Genomic DNA, 24,613 nt, shown 5'->3' on the forward strand with positions numbered 1-24,613 from the left:
AAAAATGTGCCACAATTATTAAATATTTTGCCATAATTTGATTAAATGATTTTCAAAGAAAATAATGTATAATGCAGCAGATTCAAAATCCATGTGCTCTCAAAAATTCCAAACAATTTCCAACTATTTTAAATGACTGTCCTACAATATTCCAACAAAATAATGTAAAAGCAGTCTTTTTTCAATGTAACATGTATAGCGCATTGATCCACACAACAGAAGGACATGTGCGCACACACAGGAAACACAGAGTAAGTGTGAAATAAATCACATTATAAACATTCATGCATATCAGCGATACACATCTCTGTATCCTGTATGCAGCTGTAGTGTGCCAGTGTGTGTGTGTTTTGACCTACTTTAAGCAATCTTCTGAGAGAAAGGGATACATGGGTAAAGGTAAAAAAGTGAATTCTAGGTACTCCTGTACTCCCTCGGGGTGTTCAGGGGTGATGACATCATCCTATATTGAGTCATTTATGACTGCAATAAAATCTTACTAGATTAAAAAGAAAATGTAAATTTGCATGTTTTTTAATTTTTTTTTACAAAAATAAACAAGGTCAATAATCTGAAAATAATCTGATCAGAAGCATTATAAACTGTTTATTATCTACATTTAACATCTGATAATTTCACTTACAACCTCATCTGAGCTCCCTCCAGGAGCCAATCAAAAACCTCCATGCAGCACACCTGACTCTGTCTGGAGCAGGTGGTCATATATATTAATGCTGGAACAGATTCCACAAGAGAAGAAAACCCTGCGATACAGAAAGGAAGAAAGACTGCAGAAAAGGAATCAGCCTAATATAAGATTATAACAGGAGAGAGAGGTAAGATCATCTGATTTTGTTTACATTACTTGATGTTTTTATTCTATTTTTAATTTTTTAATACTATGTTAAGTTCTATTTGTCTGTTCTGTTCCTTCCAAAATTTTTTTCAACATCTACATCCTATTCTTCTAAAACTTACTCTCTCTTAATTAGCTCTTTCTCTTTTTTCTGTTTTTCATTTCCTTTAATTTTAAACCATATTTTCCCATCGGTTGTCTGTGCAAGTTGTATTATTTTATTTTATTTTTCCTAAAACATTTTCTTATTAAATTTCTAATTGTATAATTCTAATTGTCTGATGTGTGTCTGTGTCAGTTTTGTGCAAGTTTAGCTTTAGGTGTGTGTGGTGCATTCAGGAAACATTCAACGCTGTCGGTGAGTTTGGGAATGAGAGTGAAACCATCGGCCGTTGAGTGTACCCTGAAGATGACCAATAAAGACACCCGCATGCCCAAAAAGTCCTGAGAGGTTCTGGGTCCTGATCTTCACAGCTGCGATGAACATTCATTGCTGACAGTGGGTTTGAGTTTCTGTAGCCCACCAGCCAATGAATGCAAACTGCAGCAGAAATACAGTATCTACAGAGTTGTGGACAGGCAATGAGATACGGACACACCTGACTGAAACATCTACAAACCAACTGTAGACCTACTGAAACATCTACTGTACAATCTGTCGAAACAATTAAAGGACCACTATTGAATTAAACCGTAATGTTTATTATGATGGAAGTAAATAGTTTTGTCTCTGAGTCCCTGGTACCTTTAAGGGGGCTTGGATAGTCATTATTATCAATCAGCAGCTTTAAGTTGTGCCCTTTTTTCCCATTGATCCCAGGATGTGTAAAACCCCTAGCATTGAGCTGTGGAACAGTGGAACTATGTTCTATGGACTCCATCCAATCCTTCTGTAGCTGACTTAAAGGTGAGGTGGGATAGTGATAATCATAAAAAAACCTGACCTCACAGTTCTTGTCACTGAATGCAATCAATGCAATCAAATCCTCACAGCAATGCTCTGTAATCTAGTAAAAAAAAAACTTTCCTGAAAAGTAGAGACAGCTATGCCAACAAAAGTTGGATAAAATCAAAAGTGCTTTAGTGCTTCATATCTGGGCTCTGAACAGGAACTGTAGCAGTAAGTAGAAAGGTACAAAAATGAAAGGGATTGAACAGATTAGATTGAACAGGACTGCAAGTAATCAAGACTAGGTGTGTATAGTTTTAATTGGCAGCAGTTATAAACTGCATTTCATAGGCTGGTTGGTTGAGACAGATGCAAGTTGTCTTTATCACACACTATTAATAATAAAATGATGAAGTAATAAAATAAATAATAAATTATATAAATGAGTGTGTTACGAATGTGTTATGATATAAAGGCATTTTATGATTACTCAGAGTGTTTTGTCTCTTATTAATCGTTTTAAAGATCTGAAACAAGTGTGTCAAATATGCAAGAAGATTTCAGAGGTGGACTTAATTCATTATTTTTCTTTTTTTTCTTAACTTTTCACTTAACAAAAAAGTGTTTAGATTTTGCTTTAATCTCACACCTCTGTGTAAAATGATCCAAATATGTTGATCAATTAGAATAATAAGTGTCTGATTTAACAGGATTAATGTGGATATTATTATTAGCATACTGTTAGTGTCTACATAAGGACATTTTGAATGCTGTTTGAATGCTTAAATTGATTCTGATTTTCAAATATTGAGCTTTTTTCTCAACGCATGAATTTGACTGATTATTGTAAATATAAAAATGTTATTTTGCACTGTTTATGAAAATCTGCTAAATGCATAGAAGACTGGTGGTCCATAAAAAAAAGACATGCTTATGAAAAAAATTATTAAGATTTTCTTAACAGGAACTGATCCTGTGAGCTTGACTGAATAAAAACCTGTAGCCACAACAATGCTTTGTCATCATAAGATAACACCTCACAACACTGAAGTAACACTTCATGATAAATTGAAATAGTGCTATCCCATGACTTTTGGCATGTCCGTATGGTTTTAGTAAAGAGATGGATGCAGGTTTTTATTCTAAACAAACAGCAGCACATCTGACTCCACTTGTTGAATCAAAACCAATGTCACTCCTTCTCTCTCTGGTTTTTGTTTCCCAGCTGTAGACAGGAACCAGCAGAACTTTTAGGTTAATTACTTAGGATTGAGCTAACTTCTCTTGGGTGAGACCCACATTTACTTTACTTGGTTTTCTTTCAGAGTTTCACCAAAACGTCTTTCATTTATTAACAGTTTTAAGCAGTCAAAAATAAACGGAACGGAGAGCCATACATGTTAACTGGCATAAGACGAGGCGGAGTGAGAGAAGCAGCAGCCTTTTAACCTTAATTGCACCAACTTACACACTGCCGATGCATCCGCCAAACAGTATGAACACAATACGCTTTCACATACATCTCTTAAAGGGACACGAACCTCAATCTTGTAACACTGATCACGTAAGCTTGGCTTCAAAGTTCAAGAAGGGTAATGCTACAGACCGTCTATGCTGCAGACCGAAGAGCTAAATGGGCGGCGACTCGGGACATGAGCCTGTCAATCATGTTTTGCAACAACCATTTCTTGCCCTTAGCTGTCAATCACATTTTGCATTGACCAACTGCAGAGTAGAACGACTCAAATACATAATTTTTGGCATCATCCAATCTAGATGTTGTTATTTAACCCCCACATGTGTAGTCCATTGGAGCTCATGAGCTGGAATATATGATTTCTAAAAAAATATATAAAAATAAAATATAAAATTCCCAATTGTTAATAGTTGAATATAACAATACATGTTCAACATAAATGATGAGGTAATGCCTTGCTCTAAGGGGGAGTAAGATTTTATACATGTAAAATTAGAAAAAATATAAAAAATATATATCTAAAAAACAGAACATGTACATTTGGATGTGCCCACCAATTCTTAATCAATGAATCTCAGCTAAGATAATTTAGCTGTGCATTATTAGATTGACAAGCGTCAAGTTTTCTGACATTTCCATCTGGTAAACACGGTTTAACCAAAGTATAAATCCCACTGTTTTATACTGCAACTGCAAAATAATATTATATATATATACGAAATGGTCGAGTGATTGACACTATCTCCGTCTATTCGCCACGCCCAGGCGTTCTCCAGGCAGCAAAGTTGTAAGCTTTTTACAGCTCACTGCTGCCCTCACGTGGTGTCTCGGCAGTTTTTGAGGATCACAGTGGAATAGCGCACACAGCGCGCGCAGCGGATGTAGCCACGCCCCTCTGCCCAGGTGTAGCTAAAGACTTAAAAAAATCTGGACTGGAATTGTGCTTAAATTAATAAAACAGAGAGAAAAGAGATAGAGAGAGAAAGAAAGAGAGGGAGAGAGAGAGGTACAGGAAGAAACATGTGAGTTATTGTTGAGAAATATTGTTATCATTACAATTTGAATGCCAATAAAGCTTCTTTGAATCTTGAACTGTGATAAAGTAAAAGAGGGAGATAGAGAAATAGAGGGTGGGAAAGATAGAGGAAGAGAGAGGTTGAGAGGTACAGGGAGAGAAAAGTGGAGAGAAAGGTAGAAAGAGAGAATGAGGGCGGTCGAGTGAGAGAGAGATGGGGGAAGGAGAGGGAGAGTGGGGACATATGACAGACGTGCACGAGAGAGAGACAGAGAGAGTGGTAGAGGGGGAGACAGGAAGGAAAACGTAGAAGGAGAGAGAGAAGGAGGGAGGGGACGAATGACAGACAGGCAGGAGAGACAGAGAGGAGGAGAGAAAGAGAGGGGGCAAGTGACAGACAGGCAGAGAAAGTGAGTGAGCGAGCAACACAGCCCGTATGTAAAGTGCAGCTCGTGCTTTGGCAGCCGCTCGTGCAGAAACGATGGATCCGTAAAGTCGCGTGATTGGTTACTGGAATTACTGTACTGGAAGCTTTAGGAGCTTTAACTGGGACTGGTTACTGGAGCTGCTTTACCTGGAGTATTTACTGGGGCTGACAATGAAGAGCCTCGCTAATCTCCTGCTGTGTTCCCTCATGATGATCCCACATGTGTCCTCCCACACCAAGGTACTGCTGCACCTACAGTCACCCACTGCACCAGCTCTCTTATCTTTACCAGCTTTCTTATCATCATCTCTCTTATCTATATAGTCAGATCACTGCTCGTTTATCGTTATTGTTCTCTGACTAAGTAGTTGAATTTCATTAATCAGATAGAAAAGAACATTGAATAATGGTTGATATTTATTTTAATGTCTTTTTTTAAAACAAGGTAGGCATATAGATATTGTATTGATTGTATTTAGGGAAATTCAAGGCATCCAGAAGCAGATGCACATTGAACACAAAAAAAAAAACATAAGTTGCAGGAAAAGGGTACAGACAGAGTGGTAAAATATGTATAAACACATACCAATATTGTCTAAAGACTAAAGGGTAGGGGTTCCTAGGCTTTAGGTAAAAGCTGCTCCAACACTAATTTAACATTGTTTTTTTACGAATTTGTTGTATTTACCATATGTTTACTTTGCTCGTGTTCTATTCTCATAGCTTGTATTGTGTTCCTGTAGTGTAGAACATTAAAACAAACAAAAAACAAAGAAACAAACAAATATATAAAATAAACAAATAAATACATAAATGAATAAATGACGATGAAATAATAGTAATTAAAATATATTAAATTAAATAACTTCAAACATCTTCAAACATCAAATGTAATTATTTGTATTTAATTGTCCCTTTTCACACTGCAAAACACAGTACATGCTATAAGAACAGAATACAGAAAAGATGTATTTAATTTCAACACAGTTTAATAAAAACAATACAAATATCAAACCATAATGTTAAATCAGCCTAAAACCATTGTACATTAAAAAAAAAATAATCACTGATAAAATCCTATAGATGATGATGGAAAAATAAACAGTAATTCATCGTTCTTTTGCTATCTGGGAGGTAGCAAAGACTGTACAATTTTTCATGTTAGATTAAATGTGTATGTGTCTTTTTACTGCTTTGTGTTTCCCCTCCTTCTTAGTCTAAATCTGTTTGCTGGCTTATCTAGATAGATAAATTGACTCTGGCAACCTCACTATGTGCATCAGCATCTGCTGATCCCGCTCTGTTATTTTACATTGACAGAGCAAGTTCATTTAATTCGCAGTCGCTTATAATATACACTTCCAGTATTAGCACTGACAGTTGACTGTGGAATATTTAGTATTGAGGAAATGTGAGCTCCTGAGAGTGATCTATTCTTTCACTTATGTTTGTAGAGGCAGTCTGCTGGCGTAGGTGCTTGGTTTTAGCCACTCATATGGCTATAGACGTGATTGAAACACCAGAATTCAATGATTTGAACTGGTGCACGGATATTTTTGGCAATAGAGTGTACAGTATAGGCATGGATGAGTTCTGTATGCAGCATTTGAGTAGTGGATATTAATGGATAAAGACCAAGTGTCTGAACAGATTTAATACTTTAAAATGTTCCAGCAGAGTATAGATGAGTTGTATAGTGTGATTAGTGTGTATAGTGGGCTATTGTTGAACAATAACTGGAAATTAAATACCATAGCAATTGTTTTATTGTATTTATTGTATGTTTTTTTATTTAACATTCTATATTCTAAAGTCATAGGATAGCAGTATGTAAACTGATAAGAGCACAGCTTTGGAAACACCCACATCTTTATAATTTGTGTGAGGTGTTATCTTATGAGTGAGGTTAAACACTGGCTAGAATGTTCATTGCAAGGGAATGGGAAATATCAAAGGTTAGAACGGGGCCTGATAGAGGGTGCCAGATGCATGTTTCATTTCCATTTCAGGTTTGACAGGCACATTAACGTTCCACATGTGTCCATGGAATACATCATAGGAGGTATTTCCATCCACAGTGGACAGCGCAGTGGGTAGTAATGATCGTGACTGGCAGTGTCTGGCTTGAATTGTCCTTGTAAAAAGACAAGTGACTGTGGCAGAATTCATATTTGCAGGCCTCACACAGCCTAAATCAGTGCAGTGTTCTTTAATAGCTTACATGTGAAGTGGCAAAAGTCATGGGACATGATATTAGTTCCTGTGCCGTTCTGTTGTCACAGAAGATCAATAAATGCACTGTGCACCAGTTCACTATCCTTCAGACACAGACAAGATAAAAAAAAATCCCTTTCCGAGGAAGAAGCCCTTTCCTGCTCTGTTTCAGGAACAGGCTTCATACAGAGACTCTCAGGAATGCTGAGAGGAAAATCCTGGTCAGTCCCTCTGCAGAAGAAACTCCAGTGTAGTGAAAACAGCTCAGACACAGTTGGATTTCACATGACCAGACCTTAATTAACTTATTCATTAGTGGTAATGGTCGCTGAGTGCTGTTTTTTGTGGCAGGGGTCAGCACTCTGCTTCCCTGTGGGCCAGAACCACCAATTTGATCAGGTGGATTTAATTAATTCCTGTTTACTGTGCGCTGACCCTTGCTAGTAGAGAAATTTTATAAATATTTCTATATAAATATTACATTTCAGCTGGAGATACCTGAAACACTTCGCTAGCTGTGACAGTGTTTACTCCAGCCCTCAAATCTGCTCCCCTGACCCTGACTGGTCACATGACCAATGAGGAGGCCTGAGAGCTGATGAAGGTCATGACAGAAGTCACTTTGGTTAAAACGGTCGGTTTGCCCTGAATGAAGCGACACAGAAAAGCTTTTTTGACACAGCAGGGCTTAAATGTCCCTCTGATAGGACAGATAGGCCTCGGTATTTAATGGGTCGGCTTTGTTTGATCTCTACCTACTTTGAGACATTTAATCTGATCCTCTGTTCACTCAATTAGTGAAATATTTTATGACATGCTTTGCCTTATTTAGCACATTAACATACAATTATCTTTAAATAAATAGTTGCAAAACATTTTGAAAGGTTACCAAGAAAAAAAAATTCTAAATATATAGGCAATGATTGGTGTGTTTTATTTGTTTATATCCTTGTTATGATTGTTTTAACTGGAGCTTTTTTCTCCTCTGGCAGCATTGGGACCTTTCTTTAGAAGCATGGAGAAGTTGTATAGTAACAGAAACATAAATAATGAGCTCTGTTATCTTGCTATCCTGCCACTGAAACCCTCCCTCACTGCACTCGTCCATTGTCCTTTTTACCCTTTTCACAGATCCAAATCTATACTAATTTTTATGTTAAAAAATGTAGACTTATGTGGCCAATGTTACACATACAGGAGTACTGTGTAACACGTGTAACGCATCATGCCAGATTTCTCTGCATTGTAGAGTTGTAGTCGGACCCAGGGGTGCCCTGCGATAATCCATCCCACACACTTCCTGCAGATTCTGCAGTAGAGGTGGAGAGTTTATAGGATGTTCAATAACATCCCACAGATTTTTTATCAGGGTTAAGTCTGGCTCTTGAGATGGCAGTATTATGTGGAGGAGCGTTGTCCTGTTGAAATAGCACACCAGTGAGTGCATTCCGAAAACTTAGAGCCACTGGTTGCAGGCCGTGCTATCAACCTACCAACCCTAGTGCAAAATCTACAGGAACTAAGTGAATGCTGCATGTGATGGCGGACACCATTAGGAACCTCTACAACATTACAGTATGAAACTTCTTTATGTGCGAAACAGAAAACTATTTTTGTAGCTATTTGTTTGATGATTATTAATGTGTATTAATAGAAATATCAGAAAACCCCAGATTTGAAGCCCCTGTTAGTTTGTGGACCCCAGATGGTTAAACACTAACAAGGTAAGATATTTCATATATTTATTAGAAACAGCCAATCCCCCTGTGTCAAGAATGTTTGGACCCTTTTTCATAGCAGATGACACAATCACTTATCAGCATTATCTGCCACCAAACTCTCTCCCTTTTTTTACTTGACACTGGACACCCCCTTACAGAACAGCTTGAGCTCAGTGACAATCCAATTAAAAAGGTCTCAAGAGAGCTGGATTGTAAATCTGTGTGTGTGTTCTCCCAGTCCTGGAATGTAAATCCACTCAGACCAGCAGTTCTGGACAATTAGATGATGCTTAATTAATCACTAATTATTTGAGTTTAAGGAGGTCTTAACATTTTTCAGAGTTTTCTGTAAAATAACCCAAGATCTGACCTTTTTATTCATCATCAAAGCCACCCATTTTTAAGGTTATGTTGACAGAGCTGGTAAAAGCTGTTTTTTTCTCGTAATTTCTTTGGCTGTTTATGCAATTCTACATGAAGAGCAATGTTTCATATGAAGATTCGGTTTTATTTTACCAGCCTCACATGGACAGATATCAAGAGTTCCAGTTGCTATCATTCACAAAGAACGCTTTCGAGCTTTCTATAAAAGGGCATGCTATATGAATACAATACACTTTTTTGGTTTTCTTTTATTTTTTTATTAAAGTTACAACACAAGCCTTCTAATTCTAAAAGTAACAGAAACATAATTCTAAATATTTTTGAGGTCTGTTAACTTCCTGCCACTGAAACCCTCCCTCATTGCTGTTGCCCATTTCCCCATCTGCTCAACATCATTGGCTATTTTTGGAGTTTACAATGTATGTATGGATGCTAGAGATGAAAAATCTGTCATGTTTTTCATTCACTGATTCAGCTGGGTCTGCTATAAGGAGCCACAAAGTTTTCAATCTACAACCTTACAGATGTTAAACATCAACAAGAACCAACAAGCTAACACTGAAAACAAAGGGCAATTTATACACGGATAAGAACAGGAAACAGGAAACCCCTGGGTACAGGTAACATGGAGGCGGGGCTACTAATGAACACAGGTGAGAGCACTGAAGACAGGGGCAGAGACACGGGAGAAAGATATGGAACGAGAATGTGACACAATCAATATTTTTTTTGATAAATCAATGTAATTATCATGACATACCTCTTCAGATTTTAATACCATGTACAAATGTAGCCCAAGATGGAATTAAAAGTGTGACCCTGGAAGACAGTTACTTCAACAAAAGCAGGATGCAATCTTTTCAAAGAAAAATAAAGAGCTGGTGTTCCAATACTTTTGTACATTTCTGGAAAAATCTAACAGTATCTCATTCTCTTTCTCAGATCTTTGAAGAGGAACAGGTAAGGATGACATCAGAGGGGTCAGATTGCCGCTGCAAGTGTGTGATGCGCCCGTTACCCCGGGATGCATGTGCTCGACTGCGCAGTGGAGCAGCGAGGGTGGAGGACTTCTACACTGTGGAGACGGTCAGCTCAGGGGCGGACTGTAAGTGCTCCTGTACGGCTCCACCTTCATCACTCAACCCCTGCGAGAATGAGTGGAAGAGGGAGAAGCTGAAGAAACAAGCTCCAGAACTGCTCAAGGTACACACACATACACACACACAGATCCTAGAAATATTAAAAATTACTTTTATTAGAATAAAAATAACAACAAAAAAAAAAGAAACACAGAATAACCTGTTCAAAAGCCTCTTGGAGATTAGCATATCTAGGCAAGCAGAGCTTCTTTGTTTTTTACAAATTGAAAACCTCTTAAATATAATCAAATATCGATATCCGAACTCTTAAAACTTTATGAATATGAATTTGTCTTTACATTATTTGAGTATTTTTTGTCTGTAGTCTATAGAATAAAAAAACAATGTTCATTTTATATAGAGTATATAGACATATATCTATGTCTATATACTCTATATCTACAAGTAATTTGTGTTTTATCGGGTGTAATCGGGGTGGAAATTTTATATCCACAACTTCCTTGTTTCTACTTAACGAGTAGCATAATATTTAAAGGCTAGATACATAGATATATAAAATGTATAAATGTATCATTGTAAAATGTACATTTTATCATTGTACTGACATTGGTCAATGTACAGATCATGAATTCAAAAGTTTGGTCATGCCTTATCATGCAATCTCTATGCAACAGAAGTAACTCCTGGTCTTTCTTTTCTGGGGAGGTCCTAATGAGAATCGGTTTTATCATAGCTTTTTTGATGGTCTTTGCAACTGCACCTAGGGATAATTTTCAAGTTCTTAAACCATAATTTCTTACTGTACTTTTTCTTTACTTAGTTGAGTAGTTCTTGCCATAATATGGATTAGACGAAGCAGCAATGTCAATGTATTTTCCCACCAAGGCAAACATTAGCATTAGCATCTTATACAGCTGGTATTCTTCATCAGGGACTTGTGTCCTGCTAGCTGTGCATCACTTCACCTCATCATCAGCAGATGTGTTTCCTGTTGTGCAGAAGGAGAATCTACAAAGTTCCTCTCCTTTTCCTGTTGTCTTCCTTGACAGCTGCAGTCCATGGTTGAGCTGCTGGAAGGAACTCTGTTCAGTATGGACCTCATGAAGATCCATGCTTACATCAACAAAGTGGTGTCTCAGATGAACAACCTGGAGGAGGTGAGTTTGGTGGATTAGTTAAGAGGATTTTTGGTTATAGTATTTGGTGATGTTTTGTGTTCGTTGACTGGGTTATGACATGTTAGGGCAAGTTCTGGGTTATAGTGTTGGGTTGTGGTGTGATGAGTGGAATGGTGTGTTATGAAGTATTGGGGGTGCTTGTGTATAGTGTTGGGTTATGGTGTGTTATGGTGTTTGGGGGGGGGGTCAAAACATTTAAATATACTTCTTACATATCATGCTTAATACTACAAAAACAATGCATTATCTATACCTGGAAAAATATTGGGATACCATTTCAAGCCCCCCTAAAGTGGATCATACCATTTCATGTTAATAAGTATTCCTCTCGTTTACCTGCCTGGATCGTTATTGGTCAGGTGGCTTGCTCTAAGTTAAAGTACACAAGCTGCTAAAGCTACATTACATGTAAGTAGCTTGCGATCTACTTAGCGTTCTTAAATATGCACTTTAAACACACTTTTCCTTCCATAAATAACTCACATAAATTTGCTATCCTACCTTAAATGCTGGTAATTTACCATTGCACCTTAAATGCTACTTTGGCGGTACTCGCGCTTCTTGCTGCTGATACTATTTTTGGCGCTTTTAAGGTGGAACGGAACATTCAAATGGGAATCCACGTTTCTGTTTGTGATTTCTGCACACCCTAAGCAGAAATGTATAAAACTCTTAAAACACTTTATCATCTACTACAGTCTAAAAAGGGAACTGTGTTTTAACGTAGATAATTTTTGTTTTAATGCAGGGAAACTCTTAAGGTGGAATGAAAATGTGTTTTAAGGTGGAAGGTAAATGTGAACAATAACTAAAAGCTTCATACGCTGCAGTAAGTAAGACCTAGTGAGGAATTAGTTACTCAGATGAGTAGTCTTACAATAAACTGGTGTATTACAATTTTTTAAGGTAAGCCTTATTTTCTATTTTTTTATTAGGCTATGTTAAAAATGAACAATAGCCAAGCTTTTTAAAAGGCATTAGCCAAGCTATATAAATGTATTCCTACATCTCTCCTTAACATTTATTATTGTAGTCCCAGTGTTAAAATATGTGGATGAGATGGGACAAAAGCCTTATTTATCTACAGGGATTTTCTGTTACATTGTTATTTTCTATTTATTTAGAATTAAATAACAAAGGATTTCTGTGGTAGAGATCCTGTAGAATATGAATTAAAATTTAATGGTGAGAGGGTTACAGTTTTGGGTTATGGTGTGTTAGGGTGAAGCGCTGGGTTACAGTGTTGCTTTCTAAGTGTTTACTTTTGTATAGAACTTTCATACAGTCTTTTCCTTCATCAGGTAATCAAGACCAACCTAACCCGGGAAAATGAATTTGTACGAGACACTATGGCAGCTCTGACCAATCAGCTGCAGCGATATGAGAATCAGTCTAATATCATGATTAGCATAAAGAAGGAACTGTCCAGTCTGGGCCATCAGTTAAAGCAGAAGGATTTCACCCTGAGCACCAAGGTACATCAATCTCCGGATTTTTTACTTATTCAGAAACATGATACGTGATATGTATTGGTACATTGACACCTGCAAATTTCTTTACTGTGCCTCTAATGAACCTGCTGTGTTTTATATATAGGAGACTCTTGGTGGGAAAGATTCCAGCAAACTCTCCACAAAGAAACCAGAGAAGGGGAAGCCAGCCTCCAAAGCTACTAAAGAGAAGCCGGTCAGGCCTAAAGAGGAGATCTCTAATGAAGCTCACACAGAGAGAACCGATCCAGCCGGCAGAACCCGACCCAGCCAGCAGCAGCCTGGACACATCCGCACCATCACTTACTACAAAGCAGACAAGCAGGACCGCCCACAGAGCACAGGTGAGACACAGAGAGAAAGAGAGATATAGATCTATTCATCTCAGGTTTGATACTTTGAATCTGTTTCAGATTTCACATCACTCACTTTAGTCTCGCTATAGTCTGGTTCAGACAGAACTCGTTTTTCTCTGTGTTTTATGTGCTCCATGTGTTTTACATGATCTGTGTGTTCTATGTGTTTAATGTGTGTCGTGTGTGTATTATTAAGTTCCATGTGAACCATGTGTTTATGTGTTCTGTGTTTTTTGTGTGTTGTACAATGCCGTAAAAAAAAGTATTTTCCCCCTTACAGATTTCTTTTGTCATTAATTTTTTGTCATACTATTTAAAAAAAAAGCATTTAAGCAACTGATTTCATTTATTAAGGGAAAATTTTTTTTTGGAAAGCTGTTTAGCTGTTTTGCCACAATGAGGCCTGAGGACTACCAGACCTGTAGTATCAAGAAAACACTTAAATAGAACCTGTCTGACAACATGAATCAGCTTAAAGATCTCAAAAAGCAACACATTATGCCCAGATTGGACGAAATTCAAAAACACATGATGAAACAGATGATTTTGGCACTTCACAGTGGCAGACCACAGTGAAAGTGAATAGGAGTTTGTTCTATTGAGTTTGGCTTACCAAAATCAATCCAAAAAGGGCATGGACGCCGCAAAAGAACCAAGAACAGCATTCAAAGAACTGCAATCCTAATAATAATAATACTAATAAGAAGAAGAAGAAGAAGAAGAAAGAAAAAAAAAGTTGGATCCATGGGAGAGTTCCAGGGCAAAAGCCACTGCTGATCAAAACGCAAAGCCCCATCTCACATGTGCCAAAACAAACATCTTGATGATCCCCAGGACTTTGGGAATATTCTGTGGATTGCTGAGACAAAAGTGTAACTTTTTGGAAGGTGTGTGCTCCATTATATCTGGCATAAAACTAACACATAATTGTAGAAAAAGAACACCATGCAAACATAAAACATGGTGGTGGTGGTGTGATGGTCTGAGGCGGCTTTGCTGCTTCAGGACCTGGACAACTTGCACTAATTGATAGAACCATAAAATCTGCTCTCTACAAGTAAATCCTGAAGGACAATGTCCGGCCATCATTTAATGATTGTAAGCCCAGGCATACTTGGGTTCTGCAGCAGGACAATGATCCAAAGCAGATCAGCCAAGTCCAATTCGGAATGGCAAAAAAAAAAGACATGATCTTTAACATACCGTTCATGCAGAAATATTAAATATTAAAGTTAAAGTAGGGCAAATAATATAATAAAAAAAAATGTTTTTATATGTTTTGTGTGTGTTCTGCATGTTCAGTTGGACTGGTCTCAGGGTTTGAATTCAGAAAAAAGTTCAGGCTTGTTTACGGTTCTGAGAGACACAGCATATTCAACACATATACACACACACACACACACACACCACTGTCCGTTTACACACTCTGAATAGAGAGAGTGTGTGCGAGCAGATTCCGAGCTGATCTGGATCATCTGTAGATAATTTAATTGTGATCTTTATCAGAGAGATGAGAGCCAGAGAGGAATGCACTGTTCCCTCGCCATGATCATAAATCTGCCACCTTTACTGATGAACTATAATTCACACACACACACACACGCACACACACACAGACACACACATGCACACACACTTAGCAAGCTCACACTAGCATCTGTAAACAGAGCTGCTGTGCCTGTGCCCATAGCAGCATATCCATCCTTAGCCAAATATTCAATGGAGTGCGTGTCAGCATAGTCTCACACACACACACACACACACACACACACACACACACACACACACACACACACACACACACACACACAATGTAGAGTGTGAAGTGAGCCAAATTCCTGTCTTTCACACACAAGCCTGAAAGACTAAACACAAGACATCCATCTCTAACTTTATTCACCTCAGGAAACTAAATCAAACCAGGTGGATTTTTATAACGATAGGCCGGGGATAAAAAGAATACATGAGATGACAGAAGTGGGTGGGGCCAGAAACAGGAAACTGTGGCTTTACTTTCAATTATGGGCTGCAAATTTGCTGATGATTCGTATAGAAATAATTTAATCCAAAAAATATTGCACACAGGAGGAGGTGTTGGACTTTAATTGCACTCTAAAAAACAGAGGTATGATATGAGTCCTTTTTTTGTACTCAAGGGTACACTCTTCTTTATTGTACCCTCAAAGGTACAATACTGGTCTTTACAGGGTCAGATTTGTTCCCTCTGAAGTACAAAGTCATTCCTAACAGCAATAAGTACAAAATTGTACCATTTATTCGGCCAAAAGGTACATTCAGTATTCTGTATCACTGTACTAATAAACAATATATACTTTAATTGCACATTTTTTATTTGAAAACCAGACAATTTTGGATCATCAAGTTCTTGACACATATTTAGTTGATGATAATGTTTATAATCTTTATAATCTTTATTGGCATAATAACCATGGGTTCAAAAAAGGACTTTCACTGAAAGTCACTCTTTTAAGCACAAATCTGTACTTATATTTCTTAGAGTGTGGACTTTAGTTGGACTCTATTTGGAAGTCATGTGAATCGCATGTGTAACATATACCAGGCGTCTCGGCATAATGGCGTCCTGCAATAATCTGTCCAATGCAGCTTGAGGATTCTCATTCAGTTCTGGCAGATTTTGCAGTAGGACAGGAGTGTTGGTAGAACATCCAATAGCATCCCACACATTTTTCATTGGGGATAGCTCTGGCAATGTGCCAGCCATGGCATTGCATCTGTGCCTTCAAGGCAAGGCAAGGCAAGGCAAGGCAAGTTTATTTATATAGCACCTTTCATACACAACGGTCATTCACAGTGCTTTACAAATTAGAAAATACACAGAGAATTCAAATAAAAAAAACATGTAAAAGATTAACAGTAAAAATGGAAATAAAAACTAAAATAAGAATAAAGCAAGATTGATTCAAACATGATTAAAACAAAGAGAATTAAATTAAAAACATGTAAAAGAACAACAAGGAATTGGAAATAAAAATAAAATAAGAATAAAGCATGAATAAAACATGATATAAAAGTGCCGTTACAGAATAAAGTGGGCGGAGCTTCAGTGTTTTAAGCTGAGCTGAAAGCCTGATCAAACATGTAGGTTTTCAGTCTGGATTTAAACATGTTTAGTGTTGGAGCTCTTCTAATGCTCTCTGTTAACTGGTTCCATTTAAGAGCAGCGTAGTAGCTAAACGCTGCCTCTCCATGTTTAGTTTTTACTTTAGGCAGCTCTAACTGACCAGTTCCTGATGATCTGAGAGTTCTGCTCGGCTCATACTGCTGGAGCACATCAGATAAATATGCTGGTCCTGCACCATTAAGACATTTATAGACCAGTAAAAGTACCTTCAAGTCTATTCTGTAACATACTGGTATCCAGTGCAGGGATTTAAGGATGGGGGTGATGTGCTCCCTTCTTTTACTTCTAGTCAAAACTCTGGCTGCTGCATTCTGAATCAGCTGAAGCTGTTTGATGGTCTTTTTTGGGAGTCCAGTTAGGAGTCCATTACAGTAATCAACCCTACTAGAAACAAAGGCGTGGATGAGTTTCTCCAGGTCTGCTTTAGACAGAAAATCTCTGATCTTATTGATGTTCTTGAGGTGATAAAATGCTGATTTGGTGACGGCTTTGACATGACTGTTAAAAGTGAGATCAGAGTCCATTTGTACACCAAGATTACGCACTAGTTCTTTAGATTTTAGGCTTTTTGAATCCAGATAGGCAGCTAGTCTGTGCCTCTCATTACTATTCCCAAATAAAATAATCTCTGTTTTATCTTTATTTAACTGCAGAAAGTTCTGTCCCATCCATTTATTTATCTGCTCAAGGCATTTACACAGTGAGTCAATGGGACCGAAATTGTTTGGGCAGAGGGCCATGTAGATCTGAGTGTCATCTGCATAGCTGTGGTAAGATATCCCATAGTCACGCATGATTTCACCCAGAGGAATCATATATAAATTAAATAAGAGGGGCCCAAGAATTGAACCCTGGGGTACACCACAGGTCACTGGCACAGTCTCAGAAACATTATTTTCCATTTCCACAAAGTATTTCCTTCCTTGAAGGTATGAACTGAACCATTTTAGGACAGTTCCAGAAAGTCCAACCCGGTTATCAAGTCTATCTATTAGAATGTTGTGGTCAATGGTGTCAAAAGCAGCACTGAGATCCAGCAGTAGTAGAATAGACATTTTCCTGAGTCTGTGTTTAAACGAATGTCATTGATAACCTTAATTAGCGCAGTCTCAGTACTATGATTGGGCCGGAAACCTGACTGAAATTGGTCTAGACAGTTATTTGTGGACAGAAAGTGCATAACTTGCTTGAAGACAATTTTTTCAATTATTTTTAAGTTTGTATCTAAATTTTTCTTTTTTAAGACAGGCTTCACAACGGCTGTTTTTAATGCATTTGGAAAAACACCAGACATGAGTGAGGTATTTACTATTTGAAGAATGTCTGCTGAAATTGAGTAAAAGACATTCTTTAAAAACTTGGTTGGTAATGTATCAAGACTGCAAGTGGATGATTTGAGGTGACTCACTGTATCAATTAAAACTTCTTCATTAATAGTGCTAAACTGGGACATGTTGACTATGATGCTTTTGCATGGTTTTGGAGAGCACATGGGCTCGTTGGTGGATATAGATGTACTGATGGTTTGTCTGATATTGTGGATTTTAGTATTAAAAAATTTAGCAAACTCATTACATCTCTCAGTTGATACTAGCTCAGAGGTCATATATGTAGGTGAGTTAGTTAATCTGTCAACCACAGTGAAAAGAACTTTGCTATTGTTAATATTATTGTTAATAATGCTGGAGAAGTAGTTTTTTCTAGATGTGCACATTATTTTATTGTAATCACGCAGTCTATCTTTAAAAAATTCTTTGTGAATGTGAAGCTCGGTTTTACGCCATCTGCACTCAGCTTTTCTGCATTCTCTCTTTTGGAGCTGAACTGCAGCATCATTTCTCCATGGAGCTTTCTGCTTGCATGGCATGGTTTTAACTCTAACTGGTGCAATCTCATCTAAAACTCTAGCAGTTTTTGAGTTAAAACTATCCAGCAGAGTATCTACACAGTCTGATGGTTTGCATGGAGCAGAGCACACTTTGCTCACAAAAAGTTCAGCTGTCAGGTCATTTATCTGCCTTTTCTTGTACCTGATCTGTCTGGCTTCACTGTGTATTGAAGTCCACATTTCAAAGAATACACAGTAGTGATCTGACAGTGCAACATCCTTAATAGAGGCTGATATGTTGAGACCCTTTGAAATAACCAAATCCAGGGTGTGACCATGACAGTGTGTGCTTCCAGTCACATGCTGAGAGAGTTCAAAAGAGTCAAATACATCATAGAGTTCTCTGGCATAATTATCCTTGGGATTATCAATATGAATGTTAAAATCACCAGCAATAATAAAATGATCAAATTCAGTAGAAATAAAAGACAGCATATCTGTAAAATCAGCATTGTACCTTGGAGGCCTATAGACAATTACTAGTAATATTCTTGGTGTCCCTTTTAAAACTGCGCCTAAATATTCAAAAGATGTGAATTCACCAAGTGATAACTGCTTGCATTGGAAAGTATCATCAAATAGCATAGCTACACCTCCACCTTTCTTGCCGGTACGTGAGACATTTAAGAAGTTAAAGTTTGGTGGAGCCGACTCAATTAATACACTTTCAAAGCTAGCTCTTCAGATGAAAGCAGTTTGTGGGTGAGCGATGTCCTGTTGGCATAGGGCACCAGTTTAGAAAGTGTCATTTTAGAAAAGTAGGACCACTGGTAGCAGGACCTCATTAACATAACAGTTGGCTGTCAACGTAACTGTAAGTAAGACCAAAGGTGATCAGGCATGGTGCAAAATTGCATCCCACCCGCGTGCATCTTGGCAATGACCACAATGTCTCCGCACATGGATTCATTGGTTGTCTCCACCAACATAAAAGCATGACTTGACACCGAAGAGGTCACTCCCAATCAGGCATGATTACAAGCTACATTTCATGTGGGGGGTTATATTTCATGATTATGGAATCTCTCATGCCTCTCCAGTTAATTGATGTTTAGCTTATGATTAGTTTATTACAAAATTGGTCACAATCTATTGACTGACACTTCCAATGTGTCTTTCAGATCAAGAGGCGGAGCCTGATGAGGTGGACACAATGCTGGAGGTGGAGGAAGCTTCCGTACTGCCTGTTACCACAGCAGCATACACCAATGCTGCCACATCCACAACCACAGCCATGTCATCCATCTCCAGTTCCACCATGTCCACAACGACAACCCAAAGCACAACAACAACCAGGCGACCTGCAGCTAGAGTGGAGCATCCAGCTCCGACCATCGTGCTCACTATGGACAACACCATCAACCTCACACACACCACTGCAGGTATATGATTGTGTAGGACTGGCTGGATAACAGCCAGTTTAGCTTGGCAAGCCCTCACTGTTATTTATGTTGATAACTGTAACTGTGTTCTGTAGTTAAAGAGGTTTGGTGTGACAGTACGATTGCATCAGTGGATGAACCTGTGAAACAGAACAGCTACGGGAGGAACGAGGGAGCCTGGATGAAGGACCCCAATGCCAAGGACTCCAAAATCTACGTCACCAACTACTACTATGGAAACAACCTGGTGGAATTCAGAAACTTGGACAACTTCAAACAAGGTTATTATGTTTCTGTAAGAGTCTCTAGTGTAGAGCTAGACTTTTATACACTATATGGACAAAAGCACTGAGACATATTCTATGCTTATAAATTCTTTTATCTGATTTTTTTTTTTAAAGTTCCCAAAAGTAACTCATCGCAAACGTATTGAATGGGGCACCATTTGTCCAGAGAACACAGTTCCACTTTTTCACAACTTACTGCTGGGGGGTTCATACCCAGCCCATGCCTTCTAGCCCATGCATAACTTTAGGCAATTGTTTCATATTTATCTGCTCTAGAGAGTCATATTCTCTAGGAATTGTCTTGGAATTTGTTACTTCTTCACAGGCACTAAACAAGCTGTATGTGTGTGTGCATTTTTGTGCATTCTATGTCTGCAGTGGGTTTTCTGCATGTTCTTCTGCTGGTGAGGAGTGTTCTTAAGGAGATTTTTTTCAACAAATCTTCAGAATAAGTCAGAATAAGGATACTATCTGCAACATATTTTAGAGGATTTCAAGCATGTTTTCATACAATCTCATAGATCTACACATTCTGTGTAATGCAATCTCAATTGAGTGTCAAAATACATAGTCATAGACATCTAATGTCTCTGGATTTAAATGTTGAATAGGCAAAACGAGCAGAGTCAACAACAGTGTATAGCAGCAAGAGAGGATAGACATAGCATAAACAGGAAACAGTCCAATGGTCATACACAACAAGGCAATTTTGAGGGACAGGCAAAAATCAGGGTCGGAAATACAAAACAAGGTCAAAACGAGAGAGCAAACACAGGCAAGGAATAAACACTTTGTAGACTGGAGAACCAAGTGCAGGTGTATATATAGGGGTTGAAACAGGTGTTGTCAATATTCTGGTGATGAGATTCCTGGTAGTGCCGTGTGCAGTGTCTTGTGATCGTGAACGGGAGTGATGTCAGTGTACAGTGCATTCTGGGTATTGGAGGCTGGAGATTACAGGTATAGCCAAGTCTGGGAGAGACAGGGGTGCCTTCGGCACTTATGTATTTAAATAAAAAATAGTTTTTTAATGTATATACATTTTTCATTTGTGCATTTAAAATTATTGTAGTTTTGTTTTGGTCATATTTCTCCTTACACACCATTTATATCCCCATAAAAGCTTAAATTTGAAGGGTTGGTTCCTGCAGATACCTGAAATCAAGGGTATTAAAAAGTTCCCAAGTTCCCAAAAGTAACCTCTCACAAAAGTATTGGATGGGGCACCATTTTTTTCAGAGAACACAGTTCTACTGTTCCAGAGCTCAATGCTAAAGTACTCAATGTGATTGTACTTTTATTGTCTTTATAGTCCTCCATTCAGAACATTTATACTACTTTGTAAAATTGATTTTAAAGTATTTGTCTCCGCAGGTCGGTGGAGTAACCAGTACAAACTGCCCTACAACTGGATTGGAACGGGCCATGTTGTGTACAGGGGGGCGTTTTACTACAACCGTGCCTTCACCAAGAACATTATCAAGTATGAGCTTCGGCAGCGCTACGTTGCAGCCTGGACACAACTTCACGATGCCGTGTACGAGAACACCACGCCCTGGAAATGGAGGGGACACTCGGACATTGACTTCGCTGTGGATGAGAGTGGGCTGTGGGTCATCTATCCTTCAGCAGAGTATGACTACGCCCAAGCTGAGGTCATTGTGGTAGCAAGACTGGATCCTAACGACCTGTCGGTTCACAAGGACACAACATGGCGGACGAGGCTGATGCGGAACAGTTACGGAAATTGCTTCATTGCCTGCGGAGTGTTGTATGCAGTAGATGCGTATGACCAAAGAGAAACCGAAATATCATACGCATACGACATGCACACGAGCACCGAGCGCTCACCAGGGCTGCTGTTCATTAATGAATATTCCTTCACCACGCAGATCGATTACAACCCAAAAGAGAAGGTGCTCTATGCTTGGGACAACGGACACCAGCTCACTTACAATATCACGTTCTTGGAACATGACCAGAAGTGACTCCACCAGGTCAGTCAACAGGTCCACCTTCTTCCAAACCATTAGCTGCTTTGGACTTCCAGTTTTTTAGGAAGTGTTTCAGTAAATCAGTAAAATCTCCAGGTTTAACAGGATATGATTCAATTCTTTTGAGCACTGAAAAAGGGCTCTTCAAAAGTTCAGTATAAAACCATGACAACTCATAGAATATTTAGCATGCTTGAATGTTTTTTGCTTTGTTAAATGGTTCTTAAAATAGAAAAGTGGAAAATCATTCATCATCCAAAGAATAGTTACAAAAGTAGTACCACCCAGAAGAAAGTATCAGAAGAAATATAACCAAAAAGGTAACCAGACACAATAAATGATAACAAAATATTGACTGATAAAATTTGGTCATATTTAATAAGCTATACCTATATAAGTAGTGTGTAACACGTGAAATGCATGGTAATACATGTATATTGCAACAAGCCAAAAGTCTTGTCATTGTCTTGGAGTTGTAGAGGTTCCTAATGGTGTACTACAGTCTGAATATTCTCACACACACACCGAAAAAATGATGCATAAAATTTACTTCAAAAAAGTTACGCAACTTTCTGCATTTGCTTTTTTAAGTAAATTTAATTTCAGATAAATGTAAGTAATTCCACTTGGTTTCAAGACTTAAATGTTACATAGAGTAAATAGGTGAACTGAATTCCAGTCAATTCTTTCTTTTAGTAACCTTTACTTAGTTTATTTTTGCTTAATTAATTCTTTATTATAGAAACCTTTACTTAATTTCTGCGTACAATATTACCTAATTACAATTACTTAATTTTTACAATGTTACTCAAATAGTTTATGATACATAATATATGATATTTTCAGAAATTTTAATATTGTTAGTTAAAACACACATTCAAATATTTACATAACCTCAAATATTTATTTTGTAAAAAGACCAAGTCTCACTGTCTCAACACATGGCTGGCATGTAATACATTCTTTTTAGTATACTAAAAAGAATGTATTACATGCATCCATGTGTTGAGACAGTGTAATACGTGTGTTTTACCTAAAAATATTCAAATTTCAGGAATTATAATATATTATGTATCATAAATTATTTGAGTAATGTTATAATGTATAAATTAAGTCATTGTAATTGAGCCTTGATAGCCTCTCCAATAGCATCCCACACATTATCACCTGCCAATATGGCTGGCCATGGCAAATTGTCTGTGTCTTGAGATGGCAGCTGTATGTGGATGAGAATTATTCTGTTGGAATAGCACGTTGGGGTGAGAGTTAATTAAAGATTGCAGAACCTCATTAACGTAGCACTGGGCGTTCCTTTTGGGAGATAGTGTAGAACTATAAAAAATAACACAAAGTGGCTGGAGACACTCATTTTACTAAGTGAAACACAGACAGTTAATATGTGGACAGTAAACCTTAATTAAAAGTCAAACATCTCTAAATCAACAACTCTACGGGTACAGTATAAAAAATAACATTTTTAAAAGAAAATCAGTGTAAAACAAATGTATTCCAAGTAATTTTCAAGCATTTCTATTGGTCCATATAATCTAAGCTTCAGGCTGCTACTGCTAAATGTGTGTTTAGTGTGTAAGATGGAGAGTGTTTAATTTCTTGTCACAGGACAGTAACTGCCATGTGGTGTTGATAATGATCTTTCTCCCAAATCACTTCATTGTGTTACAGCTGAGCTTGATGTTACATTTCTATTAAAAACAGAAACAGTGTTTCACACTCAGTAAGTGCATTCAAGTGTGCTCTTCTTATACGACTTCATAAAAGTCCAAGAAACTTAGTAACAATAAATTCATGTTAGTTTGCTATAACTGAAACCTATTGTCACTGTCACTGAAAAACCTTGTATCTCAATTTTTGGTATTTTTCTTTTTTTAATCATTTGCATAAAAAATGTGGAATGCCTGGAAAGGTCCTGTTTTGGATATACAATGTTTTTGTATGACAGTGATGACATTTTACATTTAGCTATTTCATGACACATGCACATATCCTGTTTTCTATCCTGATAGAAATATCGCTAAGTGGTTGTAGTAGTGTTAATACTATCATTATTAGTAGTAGTATTTTAGTAGTTCCTGTTGTGTGTTTATGTGTGTTTCAATAATATATTCAATAAGCTGAATGTTGTGTATTAAAAGATGTTGGTTTGTACTCTTTTGTAAATAAGACGTGATACAGGTGTGTCAGTAATGTAATTTTGTTTTGTGCATTGATACAATTTGAATAAAGAACTTTCTTGAAAGAATGCACCCCCACCAGTCCTCTGAATATGCCCTGTGGTATCTGGCATCAAGATGTGAGGCAGGACCTCCGATAGAAATTCATGATCTTGTCGCTTGTTCTTCTGGTTTCCTTCCTTGTACTGGTAAAACAAACCAGAATATACTTTTATACTTTAGTTTGTTTTGCCACATTTAGCTTTAATGACAGATCTGCACACTCTTTGTATTTTAATTCCAGTGTGTTCATGAGGTAGAGTCACCTGGAATACTTAGCATCCTAAAGGAGTTTTTTGGACGTGCTGAACAATAGATGCTGCTTTTCCTTCACGCTGTTCTTCAGCTTATCCCAAATCGCTCATCTCATTGGGTTTAGATTAGGGGAGTGTGGAAAACAAGCACTTTTTTGTTTACTACATAATTACATATTACTGCATTAACTGTTTCATGAAATAAATTAAAGAAAGAAATAAAGGAAAACATTGAAGGAGAATGTGTGTCCAAACTTTTGACTGGTACTGTATGTGACAGTAAATAAATAACATTATGTATTAAATA

At 37.6% G+C, this 24,613-nt stretch overlaps 1 protein-coding gene across 1 annotated transcript; it reads left to right on the forward strand.

Annotated features, from left to right (window-relative positions):
- Positions 1-4,510: 4,510 nt before the first annotated feature.
- Positions 4,511-23,274, forward strand: LOC103037710 (olfactomedin-like protein 2A). Its single transcript, XM_007247000.4, has 8 exons — positions 4,511-4,904; positions 9,926-10,186; positions 11,133-11,240; positions 12,563-12,736; positions 12,858-13,095; positions 19,280-19,540; positions 19,636-19,821; positions 21,202-23,274. Exons 1-8 carry the CDS (start codon positions 4,836-4,838, stop codon positions 21,813-21,815), a joined length of 1,911 nt encoding a protein of 636 aa, XP_007247062.3. The 5' UTR covers positions 4,511-4,835; the 3' UTR covers positions 21,816-23,274.
- The last annotated feature ends 1,339 nt before the right edge of the window (positions 23,275-24,613 follow it).

Source organism: Astyanax mexicanus, chromosome 17 (assembly GCF_023375975.1).
Source record: "Astyanax mexicanus isolate ESR-SI-001 chromosome 17, AstMex3_surface, whole genome shotgun sequence".
NCBI classification, from domain to species: domain Eukaryota; kingdom Metazoa; phylum Chordata; class Actinopteri; order Characiformes; family Acestrorhamphidae; genus Astyanax; species Astyanax mexicanus.

What these genes read in the sequence shown, in the direction of transcription:
- LOC103037710 (XM_007247000.4), top strand. Translation starts at nt 4,836, where the DNA reads ATGAAGAGCCTCGCTAATCTCCTGCTGTGTTCCCTCATGATGATCCCA. An exon ending in AAGCTCCAGAACTGCTCAAG is followed by an intron (nt 10,187 to 11,132) that starts GTACACACACAT and finishes CTTCCTTGACAG; the next exon opens with CTGCAGTCCATGGTTGAGCT. An exon ending in CCTCACACACACCACTGCAG is followed by an intron (nt 19,541 to 19,635) that starts GTATATGATTGT and finishes TGTGTTCTGTAG; the next exon opens with TTAAAGAGGTTTGGTGTGAC.